Source organism: Hyperolius riggenbachi, chromosome 6 (assembly GCF_040937935.1).
Source record: "Hyperolius riggenbachi isolate aHypRig1 chromosome 6, aHypRig1.pri, whole genome shotgun sequence".
Classification (NCBI taxonomy): Eukaryota; Metazoa; Chordata; class Amphibia; order Anura; family Hyperoliidae; genus Hyperolius; species Hyperolius riggenbachi.
Window position 1 is genome coordinate 116513900 of NC_090651.1, and position 16184 is coordinate 116530083.

Sequence of the window (16184 nt, forward strand, 5' to 3'; positions counted from 1 at the left end):
CCAACAAAGACATGACTTTTGTGACTACCTATAGCCAGGAATATAAACAAATCACGCAGATTGTGAGGAAATCTCTTCCTGTGCTGCAGGCGGACGAAACGCTCAATCAGATCATTAAGCAGGGAGTTAGATTTGCCAGTAGGAGGGCTCCCACACTTGGGAGCATCCTGTCACCTAGCCTTCTCCCTTCCAGTACACAACGGCCGTGTTGGCTGACCACCCCTGGCTCATATAGATGCAATTTCTCAACGTGCCACTATTGTAGTGTCCACAAACCCACCCGTTCTATTGTTTCTTTTTGCAATGGTAAAACCTTTCCCATCAAACAATACATGAACTGTGACACGAGGTACACAATTTATCTTATCTCGTGTTCCTTATGCCACACCCAATATGTGGGGTGCACTACTAGGCACCTCAGACAACGTATAGCTGAACACTACAGGGGGGCTGGCTGGCTGACCCTAGAGGTGTCCAATGTAGCAAAGCACTTTAGATCAGTTCATTCAGGTGACATGTCCTCTTTCTCATTCCAGGGTATTGAGCGTGTCCTAAGGCCTGTGAGAGGGGGGGACGTTTACAAACGTCTCCTTACCAGGGAGGCCTATTGGATCTTCCAATTAGGGACACGCTCACCGGGAGGACTTAATGCAAGATGGGACCTCAACACAGTCACTTAGAGTGGATCAAATGACCACCTTTGTCTTTTGTTTACACATGATTATATATGTTTAAATCTTGAATCTCTTGAAATTTATGAAGAGGATTTAACTCATGCTGCCTAATGTTATATGGTGCTTAATCGCATGCATTTACATTCTTATGCTTCTTATAATGCTTTTATGTAATAGATTATTTCAGTGTGGGGACTTTCTGTGTGTCCTTTTCTCCCCCCATTGTTTTATATGCACTTTTCTTTGTGGGTGGGGTCTATTGAGCATGTGGTATCGGGTGTAACCTTACTCTATATAGGAGTCACCCTTTCTCATGTGCGCCTATGCTATGATTAAGGGCGTGTAACGCCCGAAACATGTCAGCATGTGGTGCTGGCTTTTAGCTTGTTCTGTGTAACGATTGAATAAAGCCATATTGATTCTACCGACATCGTGCGGACTTCACTTTCTACAGTTGTCCTTTAAGGGTAAAGTGCAGCCACTGCTTATCATTACTAGGCTCCTGGGGAACCACATTAAAGTGAACCTCCGGACTAAAAATCGACTCAGCAGTACTGAAAAGGCCTGGTGTTTCTTTAATCGTTTCACAGCATCAGAACTTTGTTTTTCTTATACAAGCCTAATTTTTAACTGCACAGAAGAAAACTGCCCGGGCTTTTTCCCCTGATGCTGTGCAAAGCATGATGGGTTTTCTGATTTTGTTGTTCACATTCTGCTGTTTTGGTGCAATTTTTTATTTTTTACATTTTGAATTTGACATTTCGAAGCCTAGCGCATGCAGCTGGGAGGGGTGATCAGAACACAGGACAGTTGGAACTGTGTCTCCAGCTCCCTGTCACCTCCTTTCAACCAAAAAGATGGCTGTCCCCATGACAAAGATGGCAGCCCCCATGAATCACAAACATTTGCCTGTTCTTTTAAAACAGGGTGGGTAAGAGGTTATATTACCTATCTATTCTAATTAACATAACTAATGTAACTTAATGACAGTATGTTTGTTTAGGCTGAAGTTCCCGTTTAATCACAGTGTTTTTTTCTCATGCATGAGCTGTGCCAAAATTCTCCCCCCCCCCCCCCCCCCCGTAACACCGCTAAACCTGGCTGTACAGGCTGGGAGGAGTTATTCTCATCCACCTTCCCCCTCATGACATGTAACAAAGAAAGATCTCCCCATTCAGAGAGCAGCCTGAACAGGCACTTCAATTCTCCCCCAATGATCTACCACAATATTTACATGACTGTTATCATCATCATCATTATCATCATGTTTATTATCATTAGCATCACGATGATAGTCCTTGGCATCATAATGATTATCATCCTCAGCGTCATCCTGAGGTATTTCACCAACCACATCATTGCCATTTGGATATTTCATACTATCCTCAGCACACAGGAACAGAAAAAAATGTCATACTTTTTTTTATTAGGCAAGAAATCTGACGCATTTCTTTTCATACTCTCCCACAGTTTCCAAAACATAGTAAAATTCTGACCCGCAATCACTAGATGTGGCAGATTTCTAACCCTCCATCTTTGTGTCTGACATAGCTATTGGCAGTGGTAAAAGACACTGTCACTAGTGGATAGACCCAGGTATCACTAGGAAGTACACACCCTGCTTCAATCAGCTGCCTCATGAACAAAACGCTTCAGATATTGCTGTCTGTCTGCCTCCAAAACCAGGTATGGACTGTGGTGGAACAGGGACCACCTAGTTTCCTTCCTCCCTGTTCCAGAGCTCTGAGACCCTATAAGCAACATAATAAACATGACAACAGAAGCTTGCCATAATACCGAGGTTCCTTTCCCAGTTCATACCTGTTTTAAAGTGGCAATTGTCTAAAGTAAAGGGAAATACAGTATATCCTTGATTCTGGATATCCACTATATTGCGCAGGGCCGGGGCTGGGGAGGGGCATGTGCATGTCAAATGTGGGCGCGTGTAGTTTGTGGGCGTGCCACTGTTCTTTAGCGCTATTATGTAATGGGCTAAATGACTAATATATACTATGTATAATTAAATATATTTATTTATTGTTACATTCTGTACTGCTTTTTTTCCCATAGGTAGTACAATACATGTTTTGCTTCTTCATATTTATCTCTTCTTTTTAGTTAACGAGATACAGCTCATCACTGGCAGAAATTGTTGTCACTGTCATGTTAACAAACTTTGAAAGACTACAGAAGAAGAGAACAGCTTCAGATTTTCACTATGTTACACTTGTTATTGGAGACTCTGACAACAATATTACCTTTAGGCAGAAAATAATGTGAGTAATGGCTTCCTTTTTAGAATGAGCATCTCTATTTCCACAGAAAATAGGTGTGTCGTTTTTTATTTCAAGATTTTGCAGTGTTATGCATGTTTTTGACAGCTTTGTTTAACATAAATACAAGGGTGCCAATATTTTTGGCCATGATTGTAGCATAAAGTATATTTCTAGTGGCAGAAATACCTTTAAAAGGAACCTGTAATGAGAAACATGTGGAGGCTGCCATATTTATTTCCTTTTAAACAATGCCAGTTGCCTGGCAGTCCTGCTGATCTTTCTGACTTCCGTAGTACCTCAATCACACACCTGGAACAAGCATATGGTTAATGCAGTCAGACTTGAGTCAGAGCACCTGATCTGTATACTGGTTCAGGATCTATGGCTAAAAGTATTAGGGACACAGGATATCCCTCTAACCTCAGGTTCCCCTTTATGAACACTTATGTTTTCTTTGCTCACTATGGAGACCTGTCCCCTCCCCAAACTCTGCCTGTCATACTGCTGAGCTCATACTAAAGGTGTATTGGTCATACTCCACTACATATACATGAAAAGCCTTCTTAAGGTATGTTCCCCAGATGACAGTCCTTAAACCTGTGTACAAGGCTTTAACATTGGTAGAGTGATAGAGTGAGAATTTTTCAGGTTTGGTAGATAACTTTAAAACGTTTTAGCGATTAGCAAACATTGATGCAAGAACTCTTTTGATACCCTTTTGTAAATGAATGTTGAACTTCATCTTCTTACTTCATCATTACATTTCCAGGGACTCTGCTTTGACAAAGACAGGATTGTGGAAAAGGAAAGTTGAAATAAAAAGAGCTTCTCTGTCTGATGAGCTCAGTGTCAATCTGATCAGTTCTGAGTATGGTAAGAAGCTAAAAGTTGAAGACATTTTATCTTTCAGTTGGTAGGATAGACTGCTGTACCTACAAAAAAGCAGAAAAAACTGATATATACTGTAGTTACCTCTAGAGGTATTGTTTTTAAAGAAAAAAATGTAAAGCTCATCGCAAGGCTGAGAAATTGTAAGTAATGAAAAATATAACCAATACATGTCACCTTTGTAGAAAACGTGCAACAAAATAATGAGTGCTATAGTTCTAGATATTTAGGCTGAAAGTCAAGGTAGAGGGAATTGAGCTGGTAAGTTTTCCTATTGGTCAGTTAAAGCATTACTCAAATTAAGGACTGATAGGGAACAAGGAAGGTTCAGACTGGACTCAACATTCAACATTTACCTAAGTAGAGGGAAGGCTTTGGATACCATAGAGCCTTCCTGTTCCTTGGTCCCTTGGTCAAATCCTTAGTCTGTTCCTGCACCTTGTCCGGTTAAAGTTCTGCTAGATCTTCAGTACGCCTCAGGCAGCCTTCGGAAACTACTAGCATCCCAAAGTATTTCCGAAGTCTAGCGCATCCATACCCCGGAAGCATTAGCACAGACTCACAATATGCAGAGTATAGATGCGCTTATTTTGGAAACTATTCGAGATATTAGTAGAGCCAAATACTGTCAGAGGAGTACCAAAGATCTATTTGACCTACAGTGGTGTGAAAAACTATTTGCCCCCTTCCTGATTTCTTATTCTTTTGCATGTTTGTCACACTTAAATGTTTCTGCTCATCAAAAACCGTTAACTATTAGTCAAAGATAACATAATTGAACACAAAATGCAGTTTTAAATGATGTTTTTTATTATTTAGTGAGAAAAAAACTCAAAACCTACATGGCCCTGTGTGAAAAAGAAATTGCCCCCTGAACCTAATAACTGGTTGGGCCACCCTTAGCAGCAATAACTGCAATCAAGCGTTTGCGATAACTTGCAATGAGTCTTTTACAGCACTCTGGAGGAATTTTGGCCCACTCATCTTTGCAGAATTGTTGTAATTCAGCTTTATTTCAGGGTTTTCCAGCATGAACCGCCTTTTTAAGGTCATGCCACAACATCTCAATAGGATTCAGGTCAGGACTTTGACTAGGCCACTCCAAAGTCTTCATTTTGTTTTTCTTCAGCCATTCAGAGGTGAATTTGCTGGTGTGTTTTGGGTCATTGTCCTGCTGCAGCACCCAAGATCGCTTCAGCTTGAGTTGACGAACAGATGGCCGGACATTCTCCTTCAGGATTTTTTGGTAGACAGTAGAATTAATGGTTCCATCTATCACAGCATGCCTTCCAGGTCCTGAAGCAGCAAAACAACCCCAGACCATCACACTACCACCGCCATATTTTACTGTTGGTATGATGTTCTTTTGCTGAAATGCTGTGTTACTTCTACTCCAGATGTAACGGGACACGCACCTTCCAAAAAGTTCAACTTTTGTCTCGTCGGTCCACAAGGTATTTTCCCAAAAGTCTTGGCAATCATTGAGATGTTTTTTTAGCAAAATTGAGACGAGCCTTGATGTTCTTTTTGCTTAGAAGTGGTTTGCGCCTTGGATATCTTCCATGCAGGCCGTTTTTGCCCAGTCTCTTTCTTAAGGTGGAGTCGTGGACACTGACCTTAATTGAGGCAAGTGAGGCCTGCAGTTCTTTAGATGTTGTCCTGGGGTCTTTTGTGGCCTCTCGGATGAGTTTTCTCTGCGCTGTTGGGGTCATTTTGGTCGGCCGGCCACTCCTGGGAAGGTTCATCACTGTTCCATGTGTTTGCCATTTGTGGATAATGGCTCTCACTGCGGTTTGCTGGAGTCCCAAAGCTTTAGAAATGGCTTTATAACCTTTACCAGACTGATAGATTTCAATTACAGTACTTTTGTTCTCATTTGTTCCTGAATTTCTTTGGATCTTGGCATGATGTCTAGCTTTTGCGGTGCTTTTGGTCTACTTCTCTGTGTCAGATAGCTCCTATTTAAGTGATTTCTTGATTGAAACAGGTGTGGCAGTAATCAGGCCTGGGGGTGACTACAGAAATTGAACTCAGGTGTAATAAACCACCTTTAAGTTATTTTTTAACAAGGGGGGCAATCACTTTTTCACACAGGGCCATGTAGATTTGGAGTTTTTTTTCTCACTAAATAATAAAAACCATCATTTAAAACTGCATTTTGTGTTCAATTAGGTTAACTTTGACTAATAGTTAACGGTTTTTGATAACATTTAAGTGTGACAAACATGCAAAAGGATAAGAAATCAGGAAGGGGGCAGATAGTTTTTCACACCACTGTAGCAGTCTGTCATTACAGAATGGTAAAAAGGATATTTCACAATGTAATGCAAGTTCCTCTTTAGCCATTAGATTAGAACCTTTTGCACAATGTGTGGAACTTGGCCTGAGTGCAGATGGTGCATTTACTTTGGATAGAAGCACATAAACCTAACAATATTTTGGCATGTTGGAAGCTTGATGTCCCCACCTGCATTGACAAAATACTACAGGTTTGACTTATGAGATGATCACATTTGGTTAAAGTTCTGCTTGTATTTTCTGGTTGTAGTGTAAATTGAGATTTATATTTTAGATGCATGCTCATGCTTGCCTCCCATGATAACAGTTGGAAAAAACAATGCAAACATTAGCATAACCTTTTTACTAACTGCATGAATTATTGAAATTACACATTTTGGTAGAGTAACTGGTCCTCTGTACAGGTACTTCAGAATGTTTTCTTTATTACAATTAATGTATTCCAAGCAGAAGCAACATGCTGTACTTGAATCCTGGATTAAGAAGAGGTGCAGGCTGTCCAACATCTGCAGAAGGCTTCAAGACCTTTATGGAAATGACACAGTTGACAAGCATAACATGAAATTTTAAAAAGTGGAAACTAGCATTAAACGAACCTCCAGACTAAAAAATCTACTGAGCAGCACTAAAAATGCTTGGTGTTTTCTTAACAGTTTCACAGCATCTGAACTTTGCTTTTCTTACCCAAGCCTCATTTTTAGCTGCAAAGAAGCTAAGCTCTGCCTCATTGAAGAAATCTGGCATTTTTACCCTGATGCTGTGCAAAGCATGGTGGGATTTCTGTTGTTGTTGTTCTTGTTGCCTAGCATGCGCAGCTGGGAAAGGTGATCAGGGCACAGGACAGTTGGAACTGTGTCTCATGCTCCCTGTCACCTCCTTTCAACCCAAAAGATGGATGCCCCTATGTAATCACAAACATTTGCCTGTTCTTTTAAAACAGGGTGGTTAAGAGATTATATTACCTATCTATTTTAATTAACATAACTAATGTAACTTAATGACAGTGTGTTTGTTTAGGCTGAAGCTCCTCTTTAAAGACAAACCACCCAATGGGAAAACATGAATGAACTATCCACCCCTCCTTCATCAAAAACGTAATGATGGCACATTGCTTCTGCTTGGAATTGATTTTTCACCTGCAAAAACATTGTGAAGTGGTACCAGTGTGTGCAATTTCAACCATGTATGCCCATGTTTGCATTTCTTTTTACACAGTGCTTGTAGAACAGAAATTCTGTGCAATTGAAATACATGGAATGTGTTTCAGTGACTGTATAGATCAGCCAGGGGCGTAACTAGAAGTCACTGGGTCCCCCTGCGAAACTTTGGATGGAAACTTTGGATGGGACCCCGCCAAACTACGGAGAGGCTGGGGATACAACAGCGCTGTACACAAGAGCCTGCTAAACTGTGTAGGACTCCTTATTGGTGGCTGAGCAGATGCAGTCATTAGAACAACTGTGCAGAGAGCAGAAAGTTTTTTTTTCTCCTTGCCCTTAGTTGTAAGTCTCTCAGGATGGTGCCCCCATTGGCTTCTGGGCCCCCCTACGGCTGCATCCCTTGCAGGGTCTATTGTTACGCCCCTGAGATCAGCAGTGATCTTCAAGATCATATCAAGAAAATGTATCATGTTGTAGAACTGACATTGGCCTCAATTCACTAAGCTTATCTTCTGTCTTTAATAATGTTTCTAAAGTTATCACCATGGTGATAAGGCATGTAGTATTCAGGATAATAAGGCAAGAGAAAACTTACCACGACACAGTGAGAGAGTTATCTTATCTCTTCATTCCTTAAGTTACCTCCTCTGCTTTACCTCCTCTGTCTTTGCTATTTGCAATCACTCTGCAGTTCAGAGTAGCCCAGGATGTTGTCATGAATCCAGTTGAATTGCAGTCAGACAGCTGTGGATTTCTTACATGCTGGCATGCATTTGTAATGAGAATCCCTGCCTTTCACAGACAGCTTGCAGCCTTCAGTGTAGCACAGGTTTGCATGATTACCATTCAGCTGTGAGGAAATTTGCATGTCTGTTCCCATTGGCTGATGTCCATATAAAAGCCTGCCTCTCATTCCAGACCTCGCCCGGCATAGCGGACAGCTTACCTGAGTTGTTGCTGGGTCCATGCTGTGAAAGGTGTATTTAGAATTGCTTTGCTTTGCATTACCTTGCCTGCGTGGAAGTTTACTGCACCCGTGGGGGTGCAGTAAAGTCTTACCATTCTGTTTGTTGGAGACTGCCTTCACCACGTTGGTGACTGGTAGTTCTCCTGCTAGCTCTGTTCCTGTGGACGGGAATGTAGCAGCGGTTGCTATTAGTTATGCTCCTACCTGTTTGTCTTGTCTGTGTCTGTGTGGATGTTTGCTATTGCTAGGCAAACATTCCTTTTGTTTGTCTGTTCCTGCTAGTCCTGTTCCTGTTAACGTAACTATAGGCTGTGGTTGCTATTAGTTACGCTCTCATATGTTTGTCTTGTCCGAATCAGTGTGGATGCTTGCTATCACTGGGGCAGCGATTAAATTGGCAAGCATTCCGTCTGTCTCTCTATTTTCTGTCTTGTTACTCAGTCAGAAGCTCAGGGCTACAGTCACCCTGAGCAACAAGTGTGTCTTGTTCGCTGACAACCAATCTGTTTGTCTGTCTATTGTTTGTCTTGTTACTCAGAGGCTCAGGGCTGTGGTCGTCCTGAGCAACCTTTGTGTCTTGTTTATATTGTGATGGTTATCGGAAGCCCAGAGCTGCGGTTACTCTGGGAAATCTTGCTCCCTTGTCCATAATTCTTGTGGTGATCTGTGTAGCCTCTTCCATCACCCAGCTACATAGTCTTGTTTGTTCTGGCGGTACTCTGGCTTTCTCGGCCTCAGCTGCTATACCTGCTATCCAAGGCCTGGGTGTAACCGAATTCGGGCAGGTGTTATTTTCTCACTTCCCTTTCAAGTGGAGACGCGCCACATAGGGGGAAAAAGATGGTGTTAGATAGGGGCATACCAGCTGAAAGAAAGCAGGAGATCTGCCAGGCATTACACCAATATACATCTGTGGGGACTATACAGCAAATAGAGATGTATATCTTTTGATGCAGTTGCAAATATTGATGTCTTGTCTTTCTGTTTCTAACAAGTTGGCCTTGATATTCACCAAACCTTCAGAGTTGCTTATTCAGGAACACAGAGATTAGATGGAAATGTAGAATCTAACTGGAAGGCTATGAATACAGATATAAGCAAAAGTAATACACAGCTCAGCTATGGTGAGTATCTGGAAAAGGGGCATTGTCTGTGCATTGCAGCATTCCTTTATCAAATTAGTTATAAATGTAATTTATATCAGTGTTATATAAGTGACAAGTGCACACACAACACACTGCCTCCATTTACACTACTGTCGATAGGGAGTTGTGTAGGCTATTAGATAGCTTTCTGACAAATTATCTATTAGTATATCTATTACACTACTGTAGATAGAGAGTTGTTTAGACTGAGATTATTATGAGTATTTCTATGAGCTGCAACGTTTTACCATTAGCGATGAGCCTAAAGTAATATGCGCCAAAATTTAAGTACCCATTGTTAGGTACCTAAAATAAACATTTAAAAGCATTCCCTGTGTTTTAAAATGTTTTTTTTATGCAAAGAACAGTAAAAGTCTGTACAGCTTTGCTAGAAGCTTTCAGCCTGGCCTCTTCACTCTGCTCCCCTTGCCTAATCTGCTAAAGTGACTCAGCCATTGCCACAGCAATGTGTCTATTCAGCAGATGACGGAGGGGGAACAGAGTGATGAGACCAGGCAGAGAGCTTACCCTGCAATCCAGTGGTCGTGGTTGGGCACTCCATCAAGTATTGTTCGGGTGCTTGATACTAAGGCATAAGCAATGCCCCTTCAATAATCAACAATCCAATGTATCAACACACCAATTTTTCAATCAAACACACTGTTTTATTGAGCCATATGTTTCCACAAGAAGTTAGCTGACAATTGTTTCGGGGGCCGCGCAGGGTCCTCCTAAATAAAGGAGGACCCTGCGCGGCCCCTGAAACAATTGTCGGCTAACTTCTTGTGGAAACATATAGCTCAATATAAATAATAGGATAACAGAGGCACCAACAGGATAAAAAACACTAAAAGAACTTAAAAACCCTTCTTGGTAATAGAGGAGGTAGTGGTGGACTTACCTCCTCCAAGCAGAACATACGACTGGATTTTCAGTCAAAACAATTTTATTGGATACTCCAAATAAAGTGCAACGCCTTTCGCGAGGTACAAACCTGCTTCATCAGGCAATAACAGATAGGAGTAAACAGCATCTGCCAGTATCATCAACGCTGAGCACCTATTATCTACATCAAGTCCACCCTTGGTGGAAGGTTGTACCTTTTCTTCTTCTACTATAGAGAGCGACTTTTTAATCCTGAGTGGGGTCAGTACAATCTCCCCACCTGCTTTGACAGTGGTTGCCTAATTGGTAACCCTGGTTTGTGAGTATTAAATGAATATTATTACTCTTCCAATTATACATTACCAGTACATACTACACTATATTGGGCTCTTGGTGTTCTCTCTTTTTGTCATAGCTCAATATAAGAGCGTGTTTGATTGAAAAATTGGTGTGCTGATACATTGGATTGTTGTAGAGAGCTTAGGAAAAACAATCTAAGAAAGATACATGGAGCGCTCCATAGTGTAAAACCATAAGGAAGTTTAATATGCGCAATTAAAATTGTGCTTACAAGATAAAAGATGCAATAAAGCTCATCGATAGCCTGCAGACACCTCTATCCCTCCTGTAGCGTGGGCACCGCCAGGCTGTGGCCAGCAGCGTGGCGTCCGATGTCTAGGAAAGTCCTCTCACTGGTGGGGGGCGTGTCCGCTTTCACAACGTGCCCCTAGCGTGATGACGCCTTTCGGCATCCCTGCCTTCGTCAGATCACCATCACCATGGTGATCTGACAAAGGCAGGGATGCCGAAACGCGTCATCATGCTAGAGGCACGTTGTGATAGCGGACACGCCCCCCACCAGTGAGAGGACTTTCCTAGACATCGAACGCCGCGCTGCTGGCCACAGCCTGGCAGTGCCCATGCTACAGGAGAGATAGAGGTGTCTGCAGGCTATCGATGACCTTTATTGCATCTTTTATCTTGTAAGTACAATTTTACTTGCGCATATTAAACTTCCTTATGGTTTTACACTATGGAGCGCTCCATGTATCTTTCTAAGATCGTTTTCCTTGCTTTTTACCCAACTGGAGAGCGGCTCCATGGTCACCATCTGATACCTTAGGCGGTGTGGACAGTCTATTGGAGCGCTAGACACATCTTTTTTATTGTAGAGAGCTTACCCTGGCTAGCAATTATTACATTTTTTGATTAGCAGAGCTGTTCAAACCTTTACTGCTCTCTGCATTGAAAGTAAACATTTTTTAACATCCAGATATGTCTCTAAGAGATCCAGTGTGCCAGATAGTCTTGTGAGAGTTTACTCTTCCCTTTCTAACCCAGCATACCAGAAGCCCATCCATCAGGCGCTGTGCCGTCATACCTCCTCCCCCCTCCATAGCAGCAGAATACGTCACTCAGCTGTAGCCTAGTGACATGTCTATACGGCACTTGGCCCTGAACTGTTGCCCGGGGGTTGAGTCCTGATCCCTACAGGCACCAGTCATTGTGTGTGTGTGTGTGTGTGTGTGTGTGTGTATACTGAAGCAAAATCAAAACAAAATGTGTCAGAATTAGCTTCAGTCAAAATAACAGTTTCATTGTAAACCTAAATTACTAACTCCGCTTTAACTCCTTTATTTAGTGGAACATTATAGACTGCATTTGGCCATAGTTCACTACAGCTGAAGTGTACAATGGCTTTCCTGCAGCATTTTCCTCTATAAACAGGCAGTCCCACAGTCTCTGCATACCACAAAAGTAATAGAGGATCAGAGCTATTCATCAGGGCTTGACTGCCAGCCAGTAAATCTATAGTGAATACTTTGTAGTCTGGGAGAGTGTGATATAGCGAGTGTATGTGCCATGCGGTTGTTTGTTTGTCAAACTGCCTAATTCTGACACTTGTTTGTCTTTTATGAAATGTAGGATGCTCCAGCCTGCAGGCAGTGCTAAAAACTGGCATGAGAGAATGTAACCATCACTGCAAAAATAAGGAAGCCTGTGGACATGAATGCTGTGAGTTACTACAGCACGACACTCCTTTAAAAACGTCGAACCACATTTTACTTAAGATACGGAACACTGAAAACTGACAATATAGCTAAATACTTAGTGGACAGTTTACATTTATGAAAAAAAAAATCCTACTGTGTAGACCACACTTGTAGAACCATTAGTACATTAACCTCCCTGGCGTTCAATTTTCCCGGGATTTCTGTGCAAACAGTGATAAAATGTATTTTTAAAACTTTTTTTTTCCTGTAACTTGCCAAAATGTGTCAAGCAAGGGTCTAGTGTACAGTGCAGGAGGGTATTGATGTGTATGCACGTTTATACTGTTCACAGCATGTTTTTTTTGAACGGACATTTCTGTCCGTACCGCTAGGGAGGTTAACTTGTGCTGCAAACAAAACTTTGGCTAACAGCTCCTCTGGGGGCCAGAATGCGATTGCTGGGTTCTAACAATAAACCAAGTACTCACAATGCGACTTTTTGCAACATGTGCACAATTAAACAAACAGTGTTTTGGGATGTGCGGCGATTATGACCATCACGGCGGATCTTTAAGGTCCCCAACAACTCCTGCATAAAGTGCCACGATCGTTTGAACTCTCATTTGCGCCTGTTGTGTGCTGTTGCGTGTTCCTGATGGATAGGGTAACACTCATTCATTGTGTTCCGTCGCTGTGGATTCCCTAATCCATCTTCTGGGGAATATTTACCTTAAAGAAACACTATCCATAAAAAAGATAAAAAGCTGGGCACACACATACAAATGCAATTACAATTTATTATCTTCAACAGTAAAACCAAATTGTTACAGGCTACAGTACCATTACCAGGAGAGGTACAAGCAGTGGGGGTGTCTACAGCCGTTTCAAGCTAAAGTGCTGTGGCGCTTCATCAGGACATCTGGGCATATGCTAGTGAACCCCTTAAATACATATTACATATGAATTAACATAATTGGCCTTATTGAGCAAATCACATACCATTATCATATGTTGCAGGTGTGTAGAGGGAAGGCCCCCAAGTATAGGAGGTACCAAAATCCTTTCCCAGTATAGGGCGGAGCAGCAAACAGATGAGAATATACATATGATTTAAACCATGCCGCATGGCGACCGGCCATGGCGAATAAATTAATTCCATTATATCCTAGGAGCCCGGTGTGGTATTGTATCCCCAAGATACACAAATCTTTGGAGAACCCACTGGGCCATCCTATTGTTTCTGCCATTGGCTCCCTCACGGAACCCCTCTTTCAATATCTCGATTTTCAATTAAGACCCTTGTTGAAATCAATGCCTACCTTTGTGAGGGATACTACAGAGATGATAAACATATTGGAAAATTTTGAATGGCATGAATCCTATCACTTAGTGTCAATTGATGTGGTATCCTTGTATAGTAGAATCTGTCATGCTGATGGATTGGCTGCGGTTGAACATTTTTTACACTTCCTGATGGAGGATGATGCCCTTCAGTGGTTTGTGAAAGCGGGTCTGGAGTTTGTCCTGAGCAGGAACACGTTCCTCTTTGACCGTGAATAGTACCATCAGGAGGTCGGCGCGGCAATGGGGACCCCTGTGGCCCCTACCTATGCCGGCCTCTTCATGGGCCTTTGGGAAGCAAATTACATCTACTCCCCGAGGAACGGGTTCCTGGACCGGATAAAACTCTGGATCCGCTACATTGACGATATCCTGGTTATTTGGTCAGGTGACCAACCAGAATTTGAAGAGTTTGTCCGGGTCATTAATTGTAATGATGTTAACATGGCTTTCACACACCACTGAGGCGATTAACACCTAGAATTTCTTGATTGAAATATCTTTATTCATGAGGGCTTAATCCTCACTAATACTTAGAGGAAGGCTACATCAGCCAACTCATTATTACATGCGCAAAAGGTGGATCAGCGCATCACCAGGCCGCCTCCAAATGGCCTCGAATCAGAGGTGCGCTGAGCCCCCCCAGAAACTGCAAACGCACCTTGAACCCAAACAGAAGCTCTGCATATATACCAAAAGCAAAGCTGTTAAGTGGGAGCAGCTGACCAAAAATGAATTAAATTAGTACATGGCAAGGAAATGAACAGCGCTACTTAAAAACAGACAAGTGCCTACCTGCAAAAGAGTGCAAGCCCCACTTGTGGGATAAAATACACACCTAGCATACACATGACCTGTCTACCACTGGAGGATGTTGGTTTCCGTAACAGCTTGCATGCAACCTATTAAGTACTCGTCCCTCCCACTGCGAAGAAGTCAATCCTCCATGGGAGGGGACCTAACACTAACTTAATCCTAAGTTGTGTATATGCATAGCCTGGGTCCGGCTAATCAAGTAAGATCGAAAATTGAAAATTGCGCAAAAGGTGGATCAGCGCATCACCCGGCCGCCTCCGAATGGCCTCGAATCAGAGGTATGCTGAGCCCCACCAGAAACTGCAAACACACCTTGAACCCAAACAGAAGCTCTGCATATACACCAAAAGCAAAGCTGTTAAGTGGGAGCAGCTGACCAAAAATGAATTAAATTAGTACATGGCAAGGAAATGAACAGCGCTACTTAAAAACAGACAAGTGCCTACCTGCAAAAGAGTGCAAGCCCCACTTGTGGGATAAAATACACACCTAGCATACACATGACCTGTCTACCACTGGAGGATGTTGGTTTCCGTAACAGCTTGCATGCAACCTATTAAGTACTCGTCCCTCCCACTGCAAAGAAGTCAATCCTCCATGGGAGGGGACCTAACACTAACTTCATCCTAAGTTATGTATATGCATAGCCTGGGTGTGGCTAATCAAGTAAAATTGAAAATTGCGCAAAAGGTGGATCAGCGCATCACCCGGCCGCCTCCGAATGGCCTCGAATCAGAGGTGCGCTGAGCCCCCCCAGAAACTGCAAACGCACCTTGAACCTTTGCTTTTGGTGTATATGCAGAGCTTCTGTTTGGGTTCAAGGCACGTTTGCAGTTTCTGGGGGGGCTCAGCGCACCTCTGAATCGAGGCCATTCGGAGGCGGCCTGGTGATGCGCTGATCCACCTTTTGCACAATTTTCAATTTTCGATTTTACTTGATTATCCGCACCCAGGCTATGCATATACATAGGTTAGGATTTAGTTAGTGTTAGGTCCCCTCCCATAGGGAGATGACTTCTTTGCAGTGGGAGGGACGAGTACTTAATAGGTTGCATGCAAGCTGTTACGGAAACCAATGTGGTAGACAGGTCATGTGTATGCCAGGTGTGTATTTTATCCCACAGGTGGGGCTTGAACTCTTTTGCAGGTAGGCACTTGTCTGTTTTTAAGTAGTGCTGTTCATTTCCTTGCCATGTCATTATTACATGCATCTAGTTTTCACCCCCCCCCCCTCCCGCCACCATTAGAAGCCTCCCTTATAGTCAATTTCTGAGGCTCAGACATGTGCTTATTGCCACTGTAGTCGCAGTTGGGGCTGTGTGTGAGGGGAGGAATAATTGTGATCTAAGGTGATGTATTTTACTGCCTACATACCATTTTCTGGTTGCTACCCTTTGAATCTTTAACCAACTCATTTGGGCTGGAGCACCTTACAATTTTAAAGGCACGTCACCTCCTGTTTCTGGTAGGAGATGACGTGCGTTCTTTTTCCTCCCTTCCTCGATGTGAGGCTCGTAGTTGGGACGCAGTGCGCTCCACAACCTAGTTGGCTTCATCACTTCCGGTAATACAGGACATACGGATACATATGGATGCGACGTTAAGGTCGCATGTGGTCTAAATAGATCTGAGCGTGCGTTCCAGGACGGTTGAAGTGTGGCGGTCGCCATGCGGCATGGTTTAAATCATATGTATATTCTCATCTGTTTGCTGCTCTGCCCTATACTGGGAAAGGATTTT

At 42.7% G+C, this 16184-nt stretch overlaps 1 protein-coding gene across 10 annotated transcripts in view; it reads left to right on the top strand.

Annotated features, from left to right (window-relative positions):
* HFM1 (helicase for meiosis 1) overlaps nucleotides 1–16184 on the top strand; it is a 266554-nt gene that overhangs the window by 196823 nt on the left and 53547 nt on the right. For 9 of the 10 annotated variants that reach the window (XM_068239814.1, XM_068239813.1, XM_068239820.1 and 6 more), the window contains 4 exons: nucleotides 2793–2950; nucleotides 3720–3823; nucleotides 9259–9387; nucleotides 12220–12309. In XM_068239814.1, the coding sequence (XP_068095915.1) occupies nucleotides 2793–2950; nucleotides 3720–3823; nucleotides 9259–9387; nucleotides 12220–12309 (481 nt within the window). The remainder of the gene's footprint in view (nucleotides 1–2792; nucleotides 2951–3719; nucleotides 3824–9258; nucleotides 9388–12219; nucleotides 12310–16184) is intronic. The other variant, XM_068239819.1, reaches the window with a different exon arrangement.